We start from the raw sequence: 27,391 nt of genomic DNA, 5'->3' as shown, positions 1-27,391 counted from the left end.
ATCCTGGAGTCCAGGGATCTAGTCCCATATCAGGCTTCCTGCATTGAGCCTGCTTCTCTTTCTGCCTATGTCTCTGCCTCACTCTCTATGTCTCTCATGAGTAAATAAATAAAATCTTTTTAAAGAAAAGAGGACACGGGATGTGATGAGCACTGGGTGTTATAATATATGATGGCAAAGAATTTAAATCAAAACACAATTAATTAAATAAAAGAATCATGGAAGGATAACTGGGTAAGAAATCCAATAACCTGACTTTTGTATGTGGCCCTTCCCTTTATGCTCTGGCTCTTAGCTTCCTTAAATAAAAAATAAGGATGATAGATAAAAAAATTTTAAAGAGTTTTTGTAGTTCTGGCATTTTATTCATGAAATGTTGATTCTGATTCTTTCCTTTAGGAAGTCTCATGGGAAAATTAGGTTCCAAAATGATGGAAAATACTAGCTGAGCATACTTGGATGCCAAAGAGGATATCTTTTTTTCTCTCCATCATGAAAATCCTCCTCTTGCAATTCATCCCTCCTTGTGTGTGATAGTGACAGAGACCTGCCCCTGCTGAGCTTGTATAAGATAACTGAAGTTTCTTTATACCTCTTCCCTCCCTAATAAATAAACTTCTGAAATCCTGGAAAAAAGAAAACAGCAGTTACACTTAGGTGGGATGGCCAAGGTTCAACTCCGGGTTCTATCATTTACCTACTGCATAACCTTGATAACCTTCTTAACCTTTCTAAATCTTATTATACCCAGGAAAACAGATGTTCTAGTATGGATGTCATGGATTTTTTTGAGAATTAAACAGGATACTGCTTGTTAAGAGCCTGTCACATACTGATGCACAGCAAATGTCAGCTATTATTGAGAAAGATTGGGCAGCCTGGGTGGCTCAGCAGTTTAGCGCCGCCTTCCGCCCAGGCCATGATCCTGGAGTCCCCAGGATTGAGTCCCACGTCCGGCTCCCTGCATGGAGCCTGCTTCTTCCTCTGCCTGTGTCTCTGCCTCTCCCTCCCTGTTTCTCATGAAACATAATTTCATAAATAAATGAAATCTTTAAAAGAGAGAGAGAGAGAGAAAGATTGTGGCTCCTTAAGAGCACTATTTGACTTCCATGTGTTAACATACATAAAATGAAAAAAAAATATTGGTCTCCTAAAAAAAGACATTATATAAGGTCAGAATTAACCACTATAAAGCAAATACCCCTACCTCTCATTTATCTTTCAAGATTTCCATATCATTTCTCTTTGGAAGAAAGAATTCTTCAAGAGATCCCTCTCTTGAAGAGCACCAGGTGATGCCATACAGACTGAAGGCGTGTGTCCCTTTTTTTTTTACCACCAGAGGGCACCAATCAGTCAAATCATTGACCTGTCATTATAAAACACTATGAGAAAGCTCTAGGAAGCTGTTTCTGCCACTCATTCTTCTGACAAATATATTTTGAATACCTATAACGTGCCAAACGTTGTAGTAGTTTGTATATTAAAAAAAGAGCTTGTATAAACAAGACCTGCCAACCTTATGGATTTTATAATCTTGAGCACCTACTATGTGTTGGAAAGGTTCTATTAGACATGGGGGTGGAGGGTGAGGTTCAACTTGTTGTTGTTGTTACTGATTGTTTTCCTGCTCTTGGCTGTAAGCCCATGAGAACAATTACTTAGTGTCTACTTTTGTCAAACAATGTACTGGTTGCTGTGGATCCAGGCATGAATAAGACACAGTTGCACCATACTAACAAACAATGTCTTACCTGCTAGGATGAAAAGGCATGAGACATTAGATTCTAGAGTTCCTTTGAGGTGAGAATGAAGAACCTTAAGTACACATCTTATTAACTAACACATTAGGCTATGAGCCTTTTAGATGGGTATATGTTTATTAGCCATCCACCTTAGGGCCATAGTCATTGCAGATATTTACTATGAATTTGCGAGTTTTATTTGAACTCAGGGAGCAGCTTCTGGTCTAGCTGACAGGTATCTGTTCCAGTGGATTAGGCTAAGAATTTACAATCTTCTGGGTCAGGGTGGGACTGTGATGAGTTTATGAGGGTGAAATGCTTTGAAGATGAACTTTCTGCCTATTTGTCTACTCACATCCTTGTTATTAAAGGTGTCAACATCATCTCCCACATTTCCAGGTCAGCAATCTTCTTGTCCCTAAATTGAATGGTGGAGGAAGGGAAGTCAGAACCTTAGAGGGGGTGGTAGTCAGAATATACCTATGCCTTAATTTTTTTTTTCTTTCTTTAAAGTTCCTATTTATGGATCATTTATCATGTGCTAGTCATTGTGTCAAATGCTGTAAACAGATGATCTCATTTAATATTTACAATAGTTTAAGTTGGGTATAATTAACCCTTTGTTACAGAAGCTTATGAATAAGGAATGGATAATATAAGTGGTAGAGCCAGGGTTGGAACTTAGAGTCTTTTTGATCTCAAAATTCTAAATGTGTGGAACTCTCATAGTATCCTGACTTTACTAGGAATTGTTTCAGCAGTTATCATAGGACATGCCTTCCCAAGAGAACGAACGGGCTACCCTAAAATCATGAGGATTTAAGACTGTCTCCGTATCTCACTTAAGTTATGATTATCTTAAAAGTCCCTCAGTTCCTAGTTGGACCGTCTAGCTGAAAGGATCTATAGGGGGTCAAAGTTCAATCACAATATTTTCCTTTTAAGATTTTATTTTTAAGTAATCGCTACAACAAGGCGGGTCTTGAACTCACAATTCCGAGATCGAGGGTCACATGCTCCACCAAATGAGCCAGCCAGGTACCTAACTACCCCCCCCCCCCATAGTACTTCATTTTACAAATAACTGAGGGATAGCTAGAGCACTGGCCCCAAATCACAGAGAAGCGTCAGAAACCCAGGTTTAGTCTGCATTATTACTTCTCTATTTCCCGCAACTTCCTTTCCGTAGTCATGAAGAGAAGTAGCAGCGGCCTATCTGCCTTCCCCATTTCTCGGATGGGAATCGGCTCCCCCACCCCCCATCCCCCACCCCCCTGGGTGACACACTGCCCTCCAAGGACACATGGGCTTGATTTGTAAACAAGATATGTCGGGACACTTGTCCCCACCGATAAGACTTACAAGCTCAGCGTATTCTTGTCAAGGACCTATTAAGTGCGGGGACGGGGCAAGGACTTTGTGTCACGGGGAGAGGCCTGCAGAGGACCAGGGTTCGACGGAGGATGGCTGCGGAAGCCTGTGGCTACCTACACACTGGGAGAGGAAAAGGGAAGGCGCGGACAGCTCTAGGGCCAGTGGTCCCTTTCCCCGGAGCTCCCTAGGAACCGCGGCACCCAGCGGCACAACTGTCATTTTTGGGCCAAGGGCATCCCCCGCGACTACCCTCGGCCCTCACAGCAGCTTGGCCCTTTAAGGGCGGGGGACACGCGTCGGCGTCACAAAGCGCCGCCACCGCGCCGGGCGGCGGGGAGGAGGCGGGGAAGTGAGAGAAGGAGGGCGGAGGAGGGAGCGGAGGGAGCGGAGGGCGGCGGTGGGAGGGGCGTGCGCACGCGCGCCTGGCCGCCCGCCTCCGAGAGCCGCCCTCCCTCCCGGCGCGCGCCCCTCCTCCCGCTCTCCCTCCCTCCTTCTTCTTGGCTCCGTCGCTCCCGCGGCGCGAGGCGCTCTCGCTCTTCTCCTCCTCCTCCGTCGTCGCCCCTCCCCCCGCGCAGCCGTCGCCGCCGCCGCCGCCGCCGTCGCCGTCGCCGCTGCGAGACCCCAGCGCGCCGCGCTCCCCCCGCCCTCCGGCCCCGCGCGCCCTTCGGCCCCGGCAGCCCCTGAGGAGAACGAGAGGGCGAGCGAGCGCGGCGCTCCCGGGCCGGCTCGGCCCCCTCCCCTCACCATCGCCGGCCCTTCGCCGCTCTCCTCCGCTTCCACCCCCTCTCCCCCCCCCCAGCCAAGTTGAGGCCCCCTCCGGGGGGGGGAGGCCCGGGACCGGGAGCGAATTCCCCTAACTCCCTCAGCCCCTCCCCCCACCTGGCCCGAGTGTGAGGAAAAAGGCCCGGCCCGCGTCGTGTGTGAGGAGGACCCGGGCCGGCCCACGGGCCGTCTGGGGCCTGGTCCGGCCCGCGGGGTGTGTGAAGACAGGGGCCCGGTGCGGCCCGGCGGAGGGCGAGCGCAGGGGAGGGGCCTCGTCCGGCCCGGCCGGTGCGAGAGGACTGGGGCTCCGGCCCGGCGCCGCCGCGATGGCCCAGCAGCAGATGACCAGCTCGCAGAAGGCCCTGATGCTCGAGCTGAAATCCCTGCAGGAGGAGCCGGTGGAGGGCTTCCGGATCACCCTGGTGGATGAGTCCGACCTCTACAACTGGGAGGTTGCCATCTTCGGACCCCCCAACACCCTCTACGAAGGCGGCTACTTCAAGGTACCCCTGCCCCCTCCCAGACCATGCTTCCCCAGGCGGAGGCCTCCGCTCCCCGCCGCTTCCTGGGCCAGGAGTGAGCGCGCGTGTGTATAGGGGGCTCCTCACCTCGGCAGCCCCCTCCCCCCATCCGTGGAAGCAGGAAGGCCTTGCTCACCAAGTGCCTTTTCTTTGTCATGGGGGCGGGGGCTGGAGGCCAGACTGCACCGAGAAATAGGAAAGCCTCTCTGGCTAGGGTAGTGGCTACCGGAGGAGGAGGGCTGTCTTTGTTTTGTTTCCCCAGCTGAGGGTGTGTGGGAAAGAAAGGTGGTCTTTCCCCTCTCGTATGCCCATCAGAACCGTCACCGCGCCGGCTGGAACTGCCCCAGAGGGCAGAGTGACCTGCACTTATTGGATTGAACCTTTCTTTTTTGGGGGGGGTGAGGGTGGGGGAAGGGTATTAACCTGTCATTCCAAAGGCTATCTAGTGACCTGACACTTTGAGGATGTGATGGGCTTCTTGCGTGGTGGTAGTTCCAACTTCGCATTCCAGTGGGCGGTAATGAATAGGACCCTAGGGGTGGTAAACAAGGATGCCTGCGTTTTCATCCCATTATCTACTTGAGGGAACGCTAATTTAGCCTCCTTTCTGTTTACTTCAGTGGTATTTCAAAATGCCCTTTGTCCTCACCCTGCCACCAACTTTACTGGCTTCCCCCCCCCCCCCCCCAATGTAGAAATATCTGCAGACCGTGGAACGTGCTCTGTAGGGAGGTTGCGAGTTTCCCACCTCAGGGAGACAGAATTGAAACGTTTTATTCAGGTGGTTAGCTCTAGCAAATGGGGTGGTCTCACAGATGAAAAGTATCATCTGAGGTGAGTTGGTTTCACTGAGAAGGACTGATCCTTAGTCCCCCTCCTGATTTTGGAACAGTGATTGTTGTTCCTGAATCCAGTTGTTTTTTTTTTTTTTTTTAACCCCCCCCCCCCCTTTTTAATTCTAAGATAACTTGGCAATATTGAGTTTGTTTTTGTTTTCACTTTACCAATTTTGTAGGGACAAGTCATAGATTGAAGGTAGAATGCTTTAAGTGGTGGAGGCAGAGACAGGAAATAAGTGCTAGGGAATCCATTTAATTTTATTTCCAAAATTAAGTAAAATAGAGCAGTGAGTCAATCTTTGTTTTGAAGGGAGGGGCTATCTTGGCATAAGTTTTAAATGAATGTCTTAGTCACGTAGTCATGATGTACATTTTTAGGAACTACCCAATTACTTTTTTTCTATCCTTCTAAAGGTAGAGAACCTACAGTGTCAGCTTTGAAATTGGGTCAACTTTAAAAATGTGAAGAATTGACGGTGGGGGGGTGATGTTTAATAGTCACGCTTGTGATAGTCTGTGAATACCTAGTAAAAGCACATTTTTAGAATATTGTGTAAGAGCAGTACTTTTACTAACTATGTGCTTAATCTCTTGTGGTCACCATACACTATACCTTTTAGATGCAGCTACTAAGGCAAAGTTATTAGTGACAAAGTGAAGAAGATATTAATGTGTCTACTGGCTAACTTTAGTGACAAAGTTTAATTCCTGTAAAGTATTAGTTGGGACAGTTAATAGTCAAGGTGAATGGGTACTAATTAGAATACTTCCACCTCAGTGTTTTTTTTAAAAAAAAAGCAGTGTCAAAGGAATTAATAGTTGCAAATTGCAATATTTTTGCTTCAGTAGCAGGAAAAGGATTGTGGAGAATCCTCTGTGTTTGAAATAAGTACTATGGGAAGAGGATTCCCTACTATGGCAAACATTGATTTCAGTTAAATGTTTTGTAATTTCTGTCGTATTAAGAAAAAAATGGTTGAATTTCAATGTATATTTTAGATTTCTTAATCTTTTTACCTTTAATTGTGACATTTAAAAACGTATGAAAATTCTTAGGATTTAGTGTTGTATGAAAATTCTGTCATTTTGTTTTATTCCTTGTTGTATGGCTTTTTATCCCAAAAGTCTTGTGTTAGAAAAAGGCAAATTTATGGTCATGAGTAGTTAACACTGGTGGTAGGTCTAAAACCATTGTTTTTTTTTATTTCACTGCTTTTGTCATAAAACAAAGCTTTTAGTGTGTTCCACTACAGCTGCAGTTAAAAGTTGGCACAGACCTTTTTCCACCACTGTTCTACCATATCAAATGATAGTTTTTGAATATTTAGTATAATTTATTTTCAAGTTAAATTGTTTCCTCTGTTTTGCGTAATAGTTACTGAAGGCAGTGGGACTGCCAGTCATTCTTTAGATTTTTCATGTTACTCCTTTAACTTTCACATATTAATAGGTTTCTTACTGATCTTTCTTCACATGAAACCCTTGGCTCCAGTCTGTTTTAACTATGGCATCTGTTGTGGTAGAGATTGGTGAGACCTGTATTTCACAAATTTTTTTCAGTTCATCATAACCTTTGTTTTTTAAGTATTTCAAGTCTGTGTTTCTTAGCTATGGGGCTAAGATGGGTAGCATGTATGATGGGTAAAGGTAGTTTCTTGTGCCTGTTTTTCTGGATATCATAAAATCTTTTTTTGGCTTTGGTTTTTGTCCAGTTTCTTGATCTTTTAGACTTGCTGAGTGAAACATCTTTGTTGCTTCTACTTTTCCTCTAGGGGTCAATCGTTACAAAACGCAAAGTAGGAGATGACTTGGAATAGAGAACACCTCTGAATTTAATTTTGCTACTGTGGAGCAAGTTGGAATTTTATTATGTTATTGGACGAATGAATTGTTGGTCAAGTGAGCAGTTAATGATAACTTTTAACAAATTCACTCCATTAATTTAAAAAGCACTATCTTGGGCAGCCCAGGTGCCTTAGCGGTTTAGCGCCGCCTTCAGCCCAGGGTGTGATCCTGGAGATCTAGTCCCACGTAGGGCTCCCTGCATGGAGCCTGCTTCTCTCTTTTTCTGTCTCTCTACCTCTCTCTCTGTGTCTCTCATGAATACATAAATAAAATCTTTTTTTTTTTTTAAAGCACTATCTTGGGGATCCCTGGGTGGCTCAGCGGTTTAGCGAGCCTGTTTCTCCCTCTGCCTGCTTCTCTGCCTTTCTCTGTGTCTATCATGAATAAATAAATAAAATATAAAAAAAAATAAAAAGCACTATCTTTTCTTTTTTCTTTTTTTTTTTTTTTAGCACTATCTTTTCAAATAACTCCTGCTAATGATTATAACAGTATGGCTGCTTAGGTATAGAAGAGAATCTCTTTGGGAGGTTCTTTGGAACTCCTCCTGCATTATTTATCTGAAAGCGTGGTAGGGTGGAGTCTAGAGATCAGAAAAAAGAGAGTGCTTAGGGGTTCCTTGGCTGGCACAGTCGTAGAACATGTGACTCTTGATCTCAGAGTGGTGAGTTCGAGGCCCATGTTGGGTGGAGAGATTACTTTGAAAGAAAAAAGCGTCTTTTTCATAATGTTCATAGTATAAAAATTTAAATGATACAGAAAACTTAAAATATTGCAGTTAACATTTTGTAGTTTTTGTTTTTATTCAATATATATATATTTTTAAGATTTTATTTTTGTATTCATGAAAGATAGGCGGAGACACAAGCAGAGAGAGAAGCAGACTCCATGCAGGGAGCCTGATGTGGGACTCCATCCCAGAACCGCGGAATCACGCCCTGGGCGGAAGGCAGGCACTAACCTCTGAGCCACCCAGCTGTCCCTTTATTCAATAATTGTATTGAGAAAGTGAAATAAATATAGGTTCTTCCATTTTTTGAAAACTTCAGACTGATAATTTAGAAAAGTATTTGTCATATACTAAAAGTTTTCCTTAATCAGAGCTTCTTTAATAGAAATCAAAGTGTAAGTCTGATAAAGAAACTTTTCAGGGGTGCCTGGGTGGCTCGGTCGGTTAAGTGCCTTCAGCTCAGGTCATAATCCCAGGGTCCTGGGATCAAATCTTCTGCTCAGTGGGGAGTCTGTTTCTCCCTCTTCCCTCCCCGCTGCTTGAGCTCTTTCTCTTGCTCACTCAGATAAATAAAATCTTTAAAAAAAAAAACCATTTAATAATTTGTAAAAATAACAGATACATATTATTTCCATTTATTCTGGAATAAATAAATCTATTTCTTGCCCCCTCTCAAAAAAACAGAAACAAAACCCTGCGAAATTTAACATTTGGGCCTGGCAATGTCCTTAATATTATGACATACTCTGTTTTGTGACTCTAATTCCTAATATGTAGTTGAAACAATTATTTTAAGAAAGTGATTCTTAGGGAAGCCCCGGTGGCCCAGCGGTTTGGCCCCGCCTTCGGCGGCACAGGGTGTGATCCTGGAGACCCTGGATGAGTCCTGCCTCGGGCTCTCTGCGTGGAGCCTGCTTCTCCCTCTGCCTGTGTCTCTGCCTCTCTGTGTCTGTCATGAATAAATAAATAAAATCTTTTTAAAAAAAAAGAAAAGAAAAGAAAAGAAAGTAATTCTTAGAGGCACCTGAGTGGCTCAGTGGTTGAGCCTTTGGCTCAGATTGTGATCCCAGGGTCCTGGGATCAAGTACTGCATCAGGCTCCCCTCTGCCTCTCTGTGTGTCTCTCATGAATAAATAAATAAAATCTTTAAAAAAAAGTAATTCTTAGTCTTTTTATTATGTGGATCTTTTAAATTTAAATTTAATTTTATTTTATTTGAGAGAGAGCAGCAAGCAGAGGGAGAGGGAGAAGCCGGCTCTAGGGAGCCTGATGCCTGGGCTCCATCCCAGCACTCTGGGATCATGACCTGAGCCAAAACCAAGAGACAGATGCTTAACTGACTGAACCACCAGACACCCCTATATGGATCCCTTTGAGAAACAGTTTTCTTTGGGAAAACATTGGTACATGTGAACTAGTTTGTATACCTTTTCAGAGGGTTTACTGACCCTCTGACAGGTTAAGAATTCCTGTTTTACGAGAATAAAAGACACCTGAGTTACATGGTGTCTACTTTTCCAGTGCTTCTCTCTCCCTGCAAACAGGAGTGTGGTCAACGACTGTGCAAAGAGATTGTGTACTCTGCTAGGGGAAGTATATTAGTATACATTTAGTACATTATTGATAACAACATTATTGAAAATTCAGGACAACATTAAGTATCCAACAAAAGATAAGTTATGGTAATTTCATATAATGGAAAATGTTAACATTAATGCTTGTGATTCAGTGTTACTTTTAAAAATCTTAAATTTTTTTTTTTTTTTTTTAAGATTCTATTTATTCATGAGAGACACACACAGAGAGACAGAGACACAGGCTGAGAGAAGCAGGCTCCATGCAGGAAGCCTGATGTGGTGGGACTCCATCCTGGGACTCCAGGATCACATCCTGAGCCAAAGGCAGATGCTCAACTGCTGAGCCACCCAGGCGTCCCTAAAAATGATTTTTTAAATATTTATTTGATAGAGAACACAAGCAGGGGGAGCAGCAGGCAGTGGGACAGGGAGAAGCAGGCTCCGCATGGAGCAGGGAGCCTGATGTAGGGTTGATCCCAGGACCTTGGGATCCTGACTTGAGCTGAAGGCAGAAGTTAAAATGAGCTACCCAGGTGCCCCCCAGTGTTAACTTTTTATTTTTCTTTATTTATTTTTTTAAAAGACTGTTTATTCATGAGAGATACAGGGAGAGAGGCAGAGGCATAGGCAGAGGGAGAAGCAGGCTCCATGCAAGGAGCCTGATGCGGGACTTGATCCCGGGATTCCAGGATCACACCCTGAGCCAAAGGCAAATGCTCAACCACTGAGCCACCCAGGCGTGCCCAGTGTTAACTTTTTACCTTTTATTTTTATTTTATTTTATTTTATTTTATTTTATTTTATTTTATTTTATTTTATTTTATTTTTATTTATTTATTTATACTTTTATTTTCTTTTTTTTCAGTGTTAACTTTTTATTTTTTTATTATTTTTTTAAATTTTTTTTTCAACTTTTTAAAAAGCAAGTTACTAAATTGTTCCAAATGAATGATCCCAGTTTTGAAAAAAAGAAAACAAAAACCGAATACGTAATTTTGTGCCTGTATAGAAGAAAAAAAAAAGAATTCCTGTTTTAAAGAATTTGGACAGGCAAATTATAAAGTAGTGCTTCTTTAAAAAACAAAACAAAACAAAACAAAAAAACAGGGGCAGCCTGGGTAGCTCAGCGGTTTGGTGCTGCCTTTGGCCCAGGGCCTGATCCTGGAGACCTGGGATCGAGTCCCATGTCAGGCTCCCTGCATGCTTCTCCCTCTGCCTGTATCTCGGTCTCTCATGAATAAATAAAATCTTAAAAAAAAGATAAAAAAATATTTTTTAATTGTATAATGAGCCTGTCGATTAAACCTATCTTCTTTCTTCTTCTTCTTCTTCTTTTTTTTTTTTTTAAGATTTTATTTATTTATTCATGAGAGACAGAGAGGCAGAGACATAGGAGAGGGAGAAGCCAGCTCCCTGTGGGGAGCCGGATTCAGTACTGGATCCCGGGACCCTGTGATCATGACCTGAGCCAAAGGCAGACACTCAACCACTGAGCCACCCAGGTGCCCCAAACCTATCTTATTTCTTAATTTTTCCTCAGTCACTTTCAGAATACCTCCTAGCACTCTTAGCTGTAACCTTTTCTGGAAGCTAAACTTGTCTTGAGTGCTGAGTGAACTAAGGCAACACTGTAAATGGAAACATAGTTAATATCCAGTAGTTTGGGGTACTACCGTAAATATAGTTTTAGTGTTCCCCCACTGCTCCCCCATGGCAAAAGTATAGTGCCTCAGTATTTTATAGAATATTCTTTTTAAAGATTTTATTTATTTATTCATGACACACACACACACACACACACACACACACACACACACACAGGCAGAGACATAAGTAGAGGGAGAAGCAGGCTCCATGCAGGGAGCCGGATGTGGGACTCGATCCTGGGACTCTAGGATCATACTCTGAGCCAAAGGCAGACGCTTAACTGCTGAGCCACCCAGGCGTCCCTAGAATATTCTTTTACCCTGTTAAGTTGATTCCAAGATGTTTGTGTGTGTGTGTGTGTGTGTTTTAGTTTTTAATTTTTTGGAAATTGGGATGTGTATTAAAATCTGTGAAATCTTAAATTAAGTTCCCATCAGCCAGGTGGCAATTGAGACCTAGTTATGGGAGTACCTTCCATTGAAATCTTTTTTTTTTTTTTAAAGATTTTATTTATTTATTTATTCATGAGAGACATAGAGAAAGGCAGAGACATAGACAGTAGGAGAAACAGGCTCCTCGCAGGAAGCCTGATGTGGGACTCAGTCCCCTTACCCGGGATCATGCCCTGAGCCAAATGCAGATGCTCAACTGCTGTGCCACTCAGAGGTCCCTTCATTGAAATTTTCTAATAAAATTTTTTTGAATGCCAACATCAGTGTCTTAAATTTGATAAAATGTTTCTTTTTGAATGATGAATTTGAGCCCTAACTAATACTTTGCAGCATGTTGACTGCTATTTTTCAGAGATTTGTGTTAGTAAACAATATTTATTGAGTACTTATCAAAGACAAAGCACTGTTTGAAGAGTAGCTACCTTACAGATAGTAAGGGACAGTGTTAGGACATTGGTAATCATAGAGCTTTTTTTTTTTTTTTTAATATTTTATTTATTTATTTAACACAGAGAAAGAAAGAGCCAGAGAGTGCAAGCAGGGGAACAGCAGAGGGAGAGGAAGAAGCAGGCTCCCTGCTGAGTAGGGAGCCTGATTGTGAGGCTTGATCCCAGAACTCTGGGATCATGACCCCAGCTGGAGGCAGATGCTTAACCAACTGAGCCACCCAGGTGCCCCATTCATAGAGCTTTTATAAATGATCTTCTTAAAAATCTTTGTGTAGATTTTATAGAAATGTGAGGTGTCTGTGTTCTGCATGCAATTGTAAGTGGTAATTTAAGTCAAAGCTTTAAAGTTGTGTGTGTTTTTAAGATTTTATCTATCTCTTTGAGAGACAGAGGTAGAGTGCACACAAGAGCCCCTGGGCAGGAAGGGACAGAGGGAGAGGGAAAGGGACAAGCAGATTCCCCCTGGAGTGCAAAGTTGGAGGCAGTGCTCATCCCAGGACCCAGAGATCATGACCTGAGCCAAAGTCAGATGCTTAACCCACTAAGCCACCCAGGTGCCCCAAATTTTAAAGTTTTAAGACCAGTTAGAGCATTTTTCAACATAACTACAACCTGTCATGGTAAAACTTTCTGTTCCATCTTTGCAACTTAGTATTACTGACCCTAGTTTGCGGTTCCAGAAGAACCTGTCTTGTTGGAGGCAAGTGAAATAAAGGAGGCCATCTAACAGATCGTTCCACCTCTGCTAATCTAGTTATGGGGAAATAACAGGAAGAGTTAGAAATTCAGGGTTTAGGACTACAGAACTCCACCTTGCTGAGAGGTCATCTAATTCTTGTAAATTCCTGAACTTCTTTTATACTGTTTCACATATAGCTACAGAGATGTCTGAGCAAAACTGAGCCTCTTTGGATGTGTTCTGTCAACATAGAACTAATTTATTTTTACTTTATTCTGTAAGAAATTTGTTCTTCAGAGTTTATACTTACGTACCTTTAAATGAAGTGATTCTGAAGTGAATGGAAAATAGATACCAAATTGAACAGATAATTATAGATCAGATTCCCAACGTCTGTATGTAAATATTCTATATGAGAATTAGAAAATTCAGATTTTGGGGTAGTCTGGGTGGCTCAGTGGTTTAGTGCTGCCTTCAGCCCAGAGCATGATCCTGGAGATCCGGGATTCAGTCCCATGTTGGGCTCCCTGCATGGAGCCTGCTTCTCCCTCTGGCTGTATCTCTGCCTCCTCTCTCTCTCTCTCTCTCTCTCTCTCTCTCTTATGTCTCTCATTAATAAATAAAATCTTTTAAAAAATTCAGATTTTGGAAAAATATTCAAGATACATCGACAGTAAGTAGTCCACTTTAAACACTTTCATTTGATTTGTTTTAATAAGAAATGTAAACATGTTTTTGTTATAACACAAATAGTAAATTGCTGTTCTGAACCTATTGGCAAGGTAAGTAGAATGAGTACCTAAAACATACTAAAATCTTTGCTGTATCTATTTGCAGATACATGCTGCTACTATCCTTAGTACAGTAATGTAGATATTAGTATTTGGCATTTATTGAGTGCTTATAATGTGCACGTACTTTACATAGAATATTTCATAATCCTTTGAGGTTTGGTTACTGTTACTCTCATTTTATTTATAGGGAAACTGAGTCACACAGAGCTCATTTAAGTTCCCTAGGGGTCCTCAGCTAGAAAGTTGTAGTATCAAGTTGTAGTACTAGACTGCTTGACTTTATTTTATTTTATTTTTAAAGATTTATTTATTTATTTATGATAGACATAGAGAGAGGCAGGCTCCATGGCGGGAGCCCGACATGGAACTCTACCCCGGGACTCCAGGATCGTGCCCTGGGCCAAAGGCAGGTGCCAAACCACTGAGCCACCCAGGGATCCCCGACTGCTTGACTTTAAAGCCTGTAGTATTATTTTACTGAGATCTTCTTACTACTTTGTATATGTTTGAAGGTATAAAAGTGGAGCTTTAAGGAAATTAAATTTATGAGGTTTTTATAAGGAACTATTTAAAATTTTACATAAGTTTTTTTAATTTAAAATTAATAAATTTTTATTTAAGATATTTGACAAAGTTAATAAGTTTTTATTTAAGATATTTGACATGTGATTCCTTCTGCCGGCAATCACCGTAGTTCCAAAGCCAGAGTGATGATCTTCAAAATAGCACTTTTAAAACAAACTTTTGTTCAATCCACAGCTGTCACTGTCCTTTAAGTCCAGACACTGTTTTCAAGTGAAAAGCCTTAATATTCATATTCCTATCTCTTCCTTTTCAGACGATTCTATCCTCTGTCCCATGTTTTTGGATTTTGATGCTCTCTTTTTAGACGAAGCAGTTTCTTCAGTATATTCCTCTTGTCCTAAATACAGATTCATTTTCTTTGGTATTTCAGAACTTACTATGAAATCATTATTGTCCACCAATTTGATATCACATCCATCATCATGTTCAAGAGTTGTTGCAGCCTCTTCCACTATTTCTGACCCTTCGATAGGAGAGAGAGATCCATCATCATCCAAGTATTTGTATCTACGACTGTCAAAATCTTCCCTTTCTAAATCTTCACCAACATTCATTTGTTTCAAGGATTTCTTGAGATAGTATTCATACTTCAATTTTTCAAGGTAGTTGAAAAATCCTCTTGCCACCGCTTGCTCAAAGGTTAAAATCTTTCTCCATGGTAATGGCTTTTGTACATTCTCAGATTCTAAAAATGGGAACCCAGATCCTTTGTCTTTAACTTGTTTCTTATTTATTTGGGAGCGTCTAGTGGTTTTTCTTCCTTCTGGTCTTCCCCTTGGTCTTTCTTTTGGCTTATATGTCCTCTTTTTACATTCCTTTTTTTTTTTTTGAATCTTTCAAAAATAGCTTTTAAAGTCAGTGGTCTCGGTTCAAAAGAGGAGTCACTAGATGAATCCCTTGCTTCAACACCTCCAGATGAACGAACAAACTTTCTAATAGGGTTTCTTTGCCCCTGTTTTGGTGAGCAAGGGACACACTGAGTCTTAAATAAGCTGCTACCAGAAGAATTATCACTTTCATTGTCAATTTCTACAGCTGCATTAGATGCCATTATAGGTTGAGAAAATTCGTTACATATTCTCCCCCAAGTCCTCTCCAAATTGTATTCACCACTTGTTTGCTTCAGAGTTCTCAACAGCCACGTGGAAGGAAAGAATTTTACATAAGTTTAAAGGTCACAAGGACAATTAACTGTCCCTCCAATTATGGGTTGAGATTGTTATGATGACTTCAGTTTATATCTTAAATTCACTGGAAAAACAGATTTTTTTGTTGTTTTTGGACTGCTTGAATTAGAGAATGATAAATCCTATTGCAGAAGGGTTTTTAAAATTTTAATTAATTACTTAATTAAAAACAATTTATATATTTATTTATTCATGAGAGACGCACAGCACAGAGAGAGGCAGAGGGAGAAGCAGGCTCCATGCAGGGAGCCTGATGCCGGACTCAATCCCAGGACTCCAGGACCACGCCCTGGGCCAAAGGCAGGCACTCAACTGAGCCATCCAGGTGTCCCAAGGATTTTTGTTTTCAATTGGCAAATTTGTTTAGTAGCAACTTTCTCATTAAGCAGGAAGTAGGTTGGTGCTGGTGTTGAGAAATACACATCTAAGAATACTAGTTCTGGGGATAGAAATGATATTATATTTCTCACAGAAATGACAATAGGAGGATGATACGAGGAAGTAAATTTCTTAATGCGATACTGGGTTATGCTTTTATTATTTTATTTTATTTTTTAAAATTTTTTTATTTATTTATGATAGTCACACACAGAGAGAGAGAGAGAGAGAGAGAGAGAGAGAGGCAGAGACACAGGCAGAGGGAGAAGCAGGCTCCATGCACCGGGAGCCCGACGTGGGATTGGATCCCGGGTCTCCAGGATAGCACCCTGGGCCAAAGGCAGGCGCTAAACCGCTGCGCCACCCAGGGATTCCTGGGTTATGCTTTTAAAATAATAATGCCCTAATACTTTTCGAAGTATATTTAATCGGAATAGGACACTTGAACAGTTTAAGGTTAAAGCTTTTTTTTTTTTTTTTAAACATTTATTTATTTATTTATGATAGTCACACAGAGAGAGAGAGAGGCAGAAACACAGGCAGAGGGAGAAGCAGGCTCCATGCACCGGGAGCCCGACGTGGGATTCAATCCCGGGTCTCCAGGATTGCGCCCTGGGCCAAAGGCAGGTGCCAAACCGTTGCGCCACCCAGGGGTCCCTGGTTAAAGCTTTTTTGGTTGTTGTTCTTTCAGCTGAGTCTGTTAAGTGGTATTCCTTACCTCTCAGCATCTTTAGAGGCACCTGTGTGGCTCAGTGGTTGAGAGTCTACCTTTGGCTTAGGTCATAATCCGGAGGTCCTGGGATCAAGTCCCACATTGGGCTCCCCTTGGGGAACCTGCTTCTCCCTTTGCCTATTTCTTTTTTTTTTTTAAATTTTTATTTATTTATGATAGAGAGAGAGAGACAGACAGACAGAGGCACAGGCAGAGGGAGAAGCAGGCTCCATGCACCGGGAACCCGATGTGGGATTCGATCCCGGGTCTCCAGGATCGCGCCCTGGGTCAAAGGCAGGCGCCAAACTGCTGCGCCACCCAGGGATCCCCCCTCCCTTTGCCTATTTCTTTGCCTTTCTGTGTCTCTCATGAATAAAATAAAATCTTTAAAAAAAAAATGATGTGAATATCGGGGCACCTGGGTGGTGTAGTCAGTCAAAGTCTCTGGCTATTTCAGCTCAAGTCATGTTCTCAGGGTGGTGAAATTGAACCCTGTGTTGGGCTCCACACTCAGCACAGTCTACTTAAGAGACTCTCTCTCCCTCTGCCTCTGCCTTTCCCTAAAACTAAATAATTTTTTAAAAATAATTTATTTATTCATAAGAGACAGAGGCAGAGGGAGAAGCAGGCTCTGTGCAGGGAGCCCGATGTGGGACTCAATCCCAGGACACTCTAGGATCACACCCTGAGCTGAAGGCAGACGCTCAACCACTGAGCCACCCAGGCATCCCAATAAATAATTAAATGACATGTGAAAATAAAGTATTACACTAATTTTCCCTGTGTCTCTGCCAACAATTTCAGAAGAAAAGTTTCAAATTATTTGAAGGCTGTTGTCAACCACTGAGCCACCCTGGCGTCCCTTCACATGTCATTTTTTTTTTCACATGTCATTTTTGATTGAAAAATAGGATTACACAGATTATTTACCAGGTTGAATCTGAGTCAATTTTGGATATTAAACAAAACAAAGTCCACCCTAAAGAAATAAGGATATGCCACTAATAAGAACATTAAGAAATTGTACAATAGGCTCTGAAGGCAGTTCTCAAAAAAGGAATTCTGAATTGTTTTGAGCAGTGTGGGTGTAGCACTGTTTGAGTGGGGGAATATAGCCAGTCTTCTGAGGTATTTGCTCTGAAGGGAGCAAAACTCGTTTGAATTCTTGTAGTTGGACTTAAAAAAAAAAAAAAAAAAAAGAAACCCTTATTACTTAAGGTCCATCTTGATCTTAATCAATCAACTGCCTTTTCCCCTATTGGGTAAACAGGGATAATGGTGTATTCAAGCTGTTAAGGACTAAGCCCTGTGGAAAAACTCTGGTGGTAAGGTTTGCTTTTGTTTTTGTTTTTTTCAAGTATAATAACTGTGTTCTCAGGGTTCCTACCCTATGTTCTTTGGAATTTGTTAATCATATTTCAACATTTACTCTGAATAAGACAAAGTTTGCTAGACAAAGAGTGAAATGCCTTATTGAAGATATGGAAATTATGTATAATTTAGATTTAAGATTTTTTTTTTTTTAAATTTTTATTTATTTATGATAGTCAAAGAGAGAGAGAGAGAGGCAGAGACACAGGCAGAGGGAGAAGCAGGCTCCATGCACCGGGAGCCCGATGTGGGATTCGATCCCGGGTCTCCAGGATCGCGCCCTGGGCCAAAGGCAGGCGCCAAACCGCTGCGCCACCCAGGGATCCCTAGATTTAAGATTTTTTTTAAAGATTTTATTTATTTGAGAGAGCGAGAGAGAACATGAGCATGGAGGAGAGGGAGAAGCAGATTTAGAATTTAAAGAATCTTGTGTTAAAAGGACTGTAGGGGGCACCTAAGTGGTTCAGTCAGTTGAATGTCTGACTCTTGGTTTTGGCTCAGAGGGTCATGATTTCACTGTCCTGGAATCAACCCCTGCATCAGGCTCCACACTCAGCTGGGAGTCTACTTGTTTCCTCTCTTTGCCCCTCTCCTGTCTTTCTTGTGTTCTCTCTCTCTCTCTCTCTCCCCCAAATCTTTTTTTTTTTTTTAAGATTTTATTTATTCATGAGAGAGATACACACACGGAGAGAGGCAGAGACACAGGCACAGGGAGAAGCAGACTCCATGCAGGGAGCCCGACTTGGGACTTGATCCCGGGACTCTGGGATCATGCCCTGGGCCAAAGGCAGGCGCTAAACTGCTGAGCCACCCAGGGATCCCCTCTCCAAAATCTTTTTAAAAAGGGGGGTGGGCTTTAGAATGAGTGCCCTTCCTGAGCTTTTAATTAATCTCTACCTTATGTAACTTTTCTGCAGATTTTCTATTGGTGAAGTATGGAATGAGTTATGTACAAAGAGATTCCTTACATTAAAATAATGTTAGGAAGTTGCAAAACTGGAAAAGTTACTTGAGGATATATAACTATTAAGGAAATCGGTTATTTCTAGTGTTAAAATTTTTTTCTGTTGTGACCAAATCTGGTAGTGTGTGTGTCTAAATGCTCTTAGATCATGAACTCATTAAGAAATGCCACTTGGGGGGATCCCTGGGTGGCTCAGCGGTTTAGTACCTACTTTCTGCCCAGTGCATGATCCTGGAGTCCTGGAATTGAGTCCCACATTGGGCTCCCTGCATGGAGCCTGCTTCTCCCTCTGCCTGTGTCTCTGCCTCTCTCTCTCTCTCTCTGTGTCTCTCACGAATAAATAAATAAAATCTTAAAAAAAAAAAAAAAGCCACTGGGTCTTTGAATTCCCTAGCACTTGACAAAGGACCTAAAAGAGTAAATGCTTATGTTTTAGGGAGTCACATTCTTTGAGAATGACAGCTCCCTTCTCTCCAAATTCTGCATGCAATTTCAAGGAATTACTGATACTTAAATTTTCTTCATAGACCTTAGGTGGTCAGCCCCTAGTCTAGGACATGTGGTAGACTAAAATGGCTAAATATATTTGTACTGCTTAGTTACTCATGTTCTTGATAACTAAAGTTTTAGCTAAAAATTAAAATTGAAATCTTGGTTATATAGTAATATAGCAAATTATGATCCTTGTGTAGGATTCCTCTTGTAATTTAAATACTATAATACTGGGGTGTCTTGGTGGCCCAGTCCATATTTTTTTAAAGATTTTATTTATTTATTCATGAGAGACACACAGAGAGGCAGAGACACAGTCAGAGGGAGGAGCAGGCTCCATGCAGGGAGCCCGACATGGGACTCGATCCCGGGACTGCAGGATCACACCCTGGGCTGAAAGGCGGCGCTAAACTGCTGAGCCACTGGGGCTGCCCTTAATAAAATCTTTAAAAAGTACTGTAAAACTTATTTAGGAGAGGTTAAGAATTTTATTTTTTATTTTTTAAAAATATTTTATTTATTCATGAGAGACAGAGAGGCAGAGACCCAGGCTGAGGGAGAAGCAGGCTTCCTGCAAGGAGCCCGATGTGATCCTGGGATCCAGGATTGAGTCCCACACCCTGGGCCAACGGCAGATGCTCAACCGCTGAGCCACCCAGGCGTCCCGAGGTTAAAAATATTAGAGCAGTGTTGTGAGAGGCATTAACAAAACCTGCCATCCATAGCAATCTAGACCTCTATTTCTATGGTCCCGTGGAGATAAAGATTGCTATACCTCACTTGGAAAATATAATGAAATAAAACAAAATAACCTGGTTCTGTTTTAGCCTTGCTTTTTAGAATATCAGAAGACATATTTTATTTCATTTTTTATTTTTTATATTTTATTTTTTTATTTTTAAAAAGATTTTGCTTATTTTTTCATGGAAGACACAGAGAGAGACTCAGACACAGGCAGAGGGAGAATCAGGCTTCATGCAGGGAGCCTGATGTGGGACTCGATCCCGGAACTCCGGGATCATGCCCTGAGTTGAAGGTGGATGCTCAACTGTTGAGCCACCCAGGTGTCCCTGTTATGAATATTTGGTTCTTGATACATTAAAAATCAGAGTAATTACAAAAGCACATTTTTAAAGCTGTATTTGTGCTTTGATAATATTCTATGTGCATACATTGTGGGTAAAGAATAACTTTGGTGAAGTTTAGCCAAATGTGTGTATATATATATATCCCCATCATATATACTAAAGTCTTCTTTTAAAGTCTAAAAGATTCATTACATCTTCTATATGCTGTTTACATATATACCCTGATTGAATTAATTATTAACAAGGTGGTGTAAGGAGGGGACTTTTAAAAGTAGGTTAAATTACTATATGTGTGAATTATTATAAACAAGCCCTCCTGGGTTATTGTTTGAGCTACCAAATATGTCCTGAAGTGTACATCTCTCATTAGGCCTATTAGACATTTCTACTAGTATGGCTTTAAAAAAAAAAAATGTCTTATTTATACTAAAGAGTTAAACACTAACTGGATTCTACCTTTCTTGGTAAGTGTCTTCTATATTGGGCTTATCCTCCTGGATATTGGACAGTGTCTACCCACTCCACAAGCCTAGAAGCTGGAAATCAGTGAAGATGATTTCTGCTTCCTTTTTCCACATATCCAATTATTTTTAGTACCTCATGTCTTTGGTATTTATCTCCTCTTCATTCTTACTGCTACCATGTAAGTTTATACTCATTTGTCACTCACTTGGACTGCATCAGTAGCCTCTACTGTCTTAAGTCCTTCCAGTCAATGATGCTACCAGAGTAACCTTTCTAAAGCTCTAATCTGACTTGTTGCAACATAAATAAACAAACAAACAAATAAATAAATAAATAATTTTAAAAAAGGAAAGAAAGAAACTACAAGCTCATCTTACTTAAGTAAAAATTTTTTTGTGTGGCATACAGGGCCCTTCATGATCTGGTTCTTACTTGCTTTTCCAACTGTATGTCTAGTTCTTTCCCCATTCGTAATTTTTGACAGTGCTATTGCCTAAGTTGTTATTTTCCTGGAATGCCCTTCACAACTTTTCTCCTACTGTCTTTAGTCCGGGGAAACTCCAACTTATATTTTAAAATCCAGTTCACTGAACGAACTGAAAACTTCTCGGGTTCACCCCCTCTAACCTACACTCCTAATTAAATTGTTTTAAGGGAAAGCCAGACATCCTGTCCTTTCATCCTTAAATATTGGCGTCCCAAAAAGATACAAGTTCCTTTTAAAAATGTAATTGTGTTATTATTATTATTGTTTTATTATTTTCTAAAGTAGGCTCCACAGGTGTCCCTCTTGGATAAACTTCTGAGTGAGTTTGAGTCAGGGTCCAAAATAAAATCCACAGGGGGTACTGGGGCAACTCATTGGTTGAGTGTGTCTCCCTTTGGTTCAGGTGTGGATTCTGAGGCCTGGGATTAAGTCCTCTGGCTATGTCTGTGTCTCTCATGAATAATAAGTAAAATCTGAAAAAAACAAAATAAAATCCACAGTTACATCTGGTTGATATTCCTCTTAAGACTTTCTTAAATTGGGGATCCCTGGGTGGTGCAGCGGTTTGGCGCCTGCCTTTGGCCCAGGGCGCGATCCTGGAGACCCGGGATCGAATCCCACGTCGGGCTCCCGGTGCGTGGAGCCTGCTTCTCCCTCTGCCTGTGTCTCTGCCTCTCTCTCTCTCTGTGTGTGACTATCATAAATAAATAAAAATTTAAAAAAAATTAAAAAAAAAAAAAAAGACTTTCTTAAATTGATAGATTTACCTCTCTCTTTTTTCTTTTTCTTTTTCTTTTTCTTTTTCTTTTTCTTTTTCTTTTTCTTTTTCTTTTTCTTTTTCTTTTTCTTTTTTGAGAGGGGGAGGGAAAGCTAGAGAGCAGAGAGAAAAAGAATCTTTTTTTTTTTTTTTTAAAGATTTTATTTATTTATTCATGAGAGACAAACAGAGAGAAGCAGAGACACAGACAGAGGGAGAAGCAGGCTCCATGTGGGGAGCCCGATGTGGGACTCGATCCTGGGACTCCAGGATCACGCCCTAAGCCGAAGGCAGACGCTCAACCGCTGAGCCACCCAGGTGCCCCGAGAAAAAGAATCTTAAGCAGGCTCCATGCTCAGTGCAGAGCCTAATGCAAGTTGTCTCATGACACTGATAATGACTTGAGCTAAAATCAAGAACTGAACGCTTAACTAACTGAACCACCCAAGCGCCCCCTCTTTTTTAAATAAACAACTTTATTGAAATATAATTCATATGCCATACAATTCACTTATTTAAATATATAATTGAGTATTTTTTAGTATATTCACAGTTTTACAACCATTATAACATAAATTTTAGAATATTTTTATCACCTAAAAAACTCCCATACCCATTATCAGTCACTCCCTGTTTCTCCCCAAGCTCTAGACAGCCAGTCTACTTTCTATGATTATATATTTGCCTATTCTGTAAATGTACAGGTTTATATTTCATATAAATGGAATCAAATATAATATATGGTCTTCTGTGAGGGGCTTCTTAGCCTAATATTTTCAAAGTTCCTGTGTTGTAACATGTATCAATACTTCCTTTTCATTTTTTTTTTTTTTAAGATTTTATTTATTCATGAGAGGCACAAAGAGGCAGAGATAAAGGCAGAGGGAGAAGCAGGCTCCCTGTGGGGAACTCAGTGTGAGATTCGATCCCCGGACCCTGGGATCACGACCTGAGCCAAAGGCAGATGCTCAACCACTGAGCCACCCAGGCATCCCATTCTTTTTCATTGTTAATGTTCCGGTGTATGAACATTTTAATTGTTTTCTGCTATTTGGCTATTGAAAATAATGCTAATATGCACATTAGTGTACAAGTATCACGGCACACATGTTTTCATTTCTCTTGGGTATTTACCCAGAAATAGAATTATTGGGTCATATGAGAACTCTGTGTACCATTTGAGGAACTGAGACTATATTCCAGAGTAGCTGTACCTTTGAATAGTCCTACCAGAAATGTCTGTTCTAATTTCTCTGCATCTTCACCAACACTTTTTTCCTCTCTCTTTTTTTAACTTTATTTGTTGGCAATTGAATATGTTTAACTACTGAACTGCTCTCTTCAGTTTTAAGGAATTCACTGTTGGAACAGGATAATTATATTGTATTACAAACTGAAGGATATTATCATAATACTAAGAGTAATAGAAGGTTACTATGTTTCTAACACTGGGGTCACCAGACATAATCATGGAGAGCTCTAGCCCCAAACTTAGCTAGCTCCTTATTTATTCCACAATATTTCTTCTCTGCTTTAATTAATAAAACTTCCCATGCAAGGTCTAGTTATATCTCACCTTCTGTATCTCATGGAACTAAATTTAGGTAGATATGGTGGAGAAAAATACTAAATCCCTTGGCATGAAATCTATCATGTAGGCATTATACTGGAATTTCATAACATTAATGATGTAATGAGGGACATGTAGTAAGGGCATTAATTTATTGGTTTTCTAGGAAAAAATTCAAGCAGCTTAAAAGTCTTTCTCTCCCTGAAAATCACTTAACTGTCATTTAATCCTCCAGAAAAATATTCTGTGCATATATAAATGTATCTATGCATTTTTATTTTAATTTTCAAAAATTTTAAATTTATATTCAATTTGCCAGCATATAGTATAATATATAATACCCAGCGCTCATCCCATCAAGTGTCCTTCTTAGTGTCTGTCTCCCAGTCACCCATCCCCCTGCCTGCTCCCCTTCTGTAACCCTTTGTCTCCCAGAGTTAGGAGTCTCTCATAGTTTGTCTTCCTCTCCAATTTTTCCCCACTCAGTTAAAAAATACGGAATGCTTCACGAATTTGTGTGTCATTTTTGCACAAGGGCCATGCTTTATCTCTGTATTCCAATTTTTAGTATATGTGCTGCCGAAGTGAGCACTCTGCATTTTTGAACTATAAATATAGTTATACTTAGGGGTGCCTGGGTGGCTCAGTCAGTTAAGTGTCTGATGCTTGGTTTAGGCTTAGGTCATGATCCTCAGGGTTGTGGGATCCAGCCCTGGGTCAGGCTCCCCACTTTGCAAGGCGTCTGCTTGAGTTTCTCTCCCCCACCCTTTACCCTGTTTGCATACATGCATGCTCACACTTTATCTCTAAAATAGATCTTTTTTTTTAAGAAAGATTTTTTTTATTCATTTGAGAGAGCAAGAGAGAGTGAGCAGAAGTATGGGAGGGGCAGAGGGTGAGAGAGAAGCAGACTCCCCACTGATCAGGGAGCTGGTTGTGGGGCTCGATCTCAGGACCCCAGGATCATAACGTAAGCCAAAGACAGATGCTTAGCTGACTGAGCCACCCAGGTGCCCCTAAAATAAATTTTTTTTTTTTAAGATTTTATTTATTTGTGAGAGACACAGAGAGGCAGAGACATAGGCAGAGGGAGGGAGAAGCAGGCAGGAGAGAGAGCCCGATGTGGGACTCAGTTCCAGGATCCTGGGACCATGACCTAAGCCAAAATAGACTCTCAACCACTGAACCACCCAGGCGCCCCTCTAAGTCTTAAAAAAAAAAAAAAAGTGGTTATATTTAGCATTTTTCTGCATCTTTTTTTTTTTTTTAAATTACATTTTATTTGATTTTATTTTATTTTAATTTTTTTTTTAATTTTTTTTTTTTAATTTTATTTATTTATGATAGTCATACAGAGAGAAAGAGAGAGAGGCAGAGACACAGGCAGAGGGAGAAGCAGGCTCCATGCGCCGGGAGCCTGATGTGGGATTCGATCCCGGGTCTCCAGGATCGCGCCCTGGGCCAAAGGCAGGCGCCAAACCGCTGCGCCACCCAGGGATCCCATTTTTCTGCATCTTTTAAAATTAATGATTTATCTTGGAGATCTATTATCAATATTTATGGATTGTCTCAGCATTTGTAACTGTTGCACAATATTCCAATTAAGGATATACTTTAACTATTTCCCTATTGATTGTTAGTTTTTTACTCTTACAAGCAAAGCTGAAAGGGACGTTTTTTCATATCTATATTTTTGTGAATACATTTGCTGGATTAAAAGGTAACTATTTAAATCTTACTAGAAAGTCAAACTATCCTTAAGAAATACTAATTTTTATTACATAATGTGTATGGGTATTGTCAAAGTATAAAAGTTGCAATTCTGATAAATCAGCTTTAATTATGGTGGTTTCTTTTGTGAATGAAATTTAGCTTTCATGTCATTGGCCATTTGTAACAAATATATGTTACCTATACTTGTCCTTTGCTCATTTTTCTTTAGGTTAAGTTTTTATTTGTTTTAAATATGATAAAGGCTGGACACCGGGGTGGCTCAGCGATTGAGCATCTACCTTTGGCTCAGGTCGTGATCCCGGACTCCTGGGATCGAGTCCCACATCGGCTTCCTGCATGGAGCCTGCTTCTCCCTCTGCTGTGTCTCTACCTCTCTCTCTGTGTCACTCCTCATGAATAAATAAATAAAACCTTAAAAATATATAGAGGATAAAGGCTGTTTGTGTAAAGAAGATAAATCATTTGTTAGATGTATTGCTTGTTGCAAGTATCTTTCTACATGTGTCGATGTTTGTAGATGATGTAATTTAAAATACTGTACTTAAAATTCTGCCCCAGTTAAACATGAAGATAAACATGGAGAAAATTGTGTTTGTCACTGTCATATCAGTAGGATAGAAGAATTTGTAGGGTTTAGAGTAGGCTCTCCTAACATTGTCATGTGGATATTTCATATCCTATGAAGAAACTTTATACATAAGAGTTACAGACTGATACAGTTACTGTATTTTACTGTGAAAATAGTAACACCTTTTAAAAAATAAAATGTTAGTCCCCCTTGTAAATTGACCTAATGTTTATTGTAGAAAGTTTTATAAAGTTCCTGAACCTATGAAAAAGTCACTTGTATTGATGCTACTTAAAAACAAGACTTTTTTTTTTTTTTTCCTAAGTAAACTCTGTGCCAGTGTGGGGCTTGAACTCATGACCCTGAGATTAGGGACTGAGCCAGCTAAGCACCCCTAGAAATAATAATTATTTTAGTATATTTTCTTCTGAATATGCCATCGTTCATTTAAAAAATCAGATACTGGGATCCCTGGGTGGCGCAGCGGTTTGGCGCCTGCCTTTGGCCCAGGGCGCGATCCTGGAGACCCGGGATCGAATCCCACGTCGGGCTCCCGGTGCATGGAGCCTGCTTCTCCCTCTGCCTGTGTCTCTGCCTCTCTCTCTCTCTCTGTGACTATCATAAATAAATAAAAATTAAAAAAAAAAAAATCAGATACTGTGTATTTTTTTTTTTTTTTAGATTTTATTTATTCATGAGAGACACAGAGAGAGGCAGAGACATAGGTAGAGGGAGAAGCAGGCTCCCTGCAAGGAGCCTGATGCGCGACTCAATCTTTGACCTGGGATCATGCTCTGAGCCACCCAGGCATCCCTGTGTATTCATTTTTTCAAACAATGTATTTTGAACATTTTCCCAACTATCTATTATTTGATCTTTTCTCTTTTGTTGGACCAGGGGATTTATTTTGCTTTATTTTTTTGTTTTTTAAATTTTATTTTAAATTTTATTTTAAATTTTGCTTTTTAAACAATGCTATGTTGAATACATTTTTTATATCTATATTTGTGTGTTTTTCACATTAGTTCTTTTTTTTTTCACATTAGTTCTGGTAATGGATATATTTGGTCAAAAGTTATGAACTTCTCTATAATACTTGTGGAGAGGATACTTTGAACTGGTTTTGACAAGATAAGGTGCGATAGTAAAAATACCAATTTCCTGGAGGGCTAAGAAATCACTAAAGAGTCAGGAGCCTGGGTGGCTCAGTTGATTAAGTGTCTGCCTTTGGCTCAGGTCATGATCCCAGGGTTGTGGGATTGAACCCCACATGAGGCTCTTTGTGCAGCAGGGAACCTGCTCCTCCCTCTCCCTCTGCCTCTTCCACTCCCCCTGCTTGTACTCTCTCTGTCAAATAGATAAATAAAATCTTAAAAAAAAAAAAAAAGTTGGCTACTATGCCTTGGTTTTAAATAATTATATATGGAAAATTAAAGAAATTAGCTCAAACAAAATTTTTTAAGAGATTTTATTTAAGAGAGTGTGTGTGTATGTGTGAATAGGGTGAGGGGCAAAGGGAGAGAATCTCAAGTCAACTTTCCACTGAACATGGAGCCTGCCTCAAGTCTCTTATCTCACAACCCATGAGAGATCATGACCTGAGCAGAAACCAAGAGTCA

The 27,391-nt window shown here is 40.7% G+C and overlaps 1 protein-coding gene, 1 non-coding gene and 1 pseudogene across 2 annotated transcripts in view; 1 reads left to right on the top strand and 2 right to left on the bottom strand.

The window, feature by feature from the left end:
• The first annotated feature begins 3,706 nt into the window (after positions 1-3,706).
• The window catches only part of UBE2R2 (ubiquitin conjugating enzyme E2 R2), a 125,310-nt gene continuing 101,625 nt past the window's right edge, over positions 3,707-27,391 (top strand). Inside the window, exon 1 of the mRNA XM_041760938.1 lies at positions 3,707-4,384. Coding sequence (XP_041616872.1) covers positions 4,208-4,384 — 177 coding nt within the window. The 5' untranslated portion in view covers positions 3,707-4,207. The remainder of the gene's footprint in view (positions 4,385-27,391) is intronic.
• LOC121494466 lies at positions 13,611-15,281 on the bottom strand (annotated as a pseudogene).
• On the bottom strand, positions 23,960-24,062 carry LOC121496346. Its single transcript, XR_005989175.1, has one exon. It is a non-coding gene; the product is annotated as a U6 spliceosomal RNA (small nuclear RNA).

The sequence above is a fragment of the Vulpes lagopus genome, chromosome 7 (assembly GCF_018345385.1).
Source record: "Vulpes lagopus strain Blue_001 chromosome 7, ASM1834538v1, whole genome shotgun sequence".
NCBI classification, from domain to species: domain Eukaryota; kingdom Metazoa; phylum Chordata; class Mammalia; order Carnivora; family Canidae; genus Vulpes; species Vulpes lagopus.
This window is presented reverse-complemented; position numbering and strand designations above follow the sequence as displayed.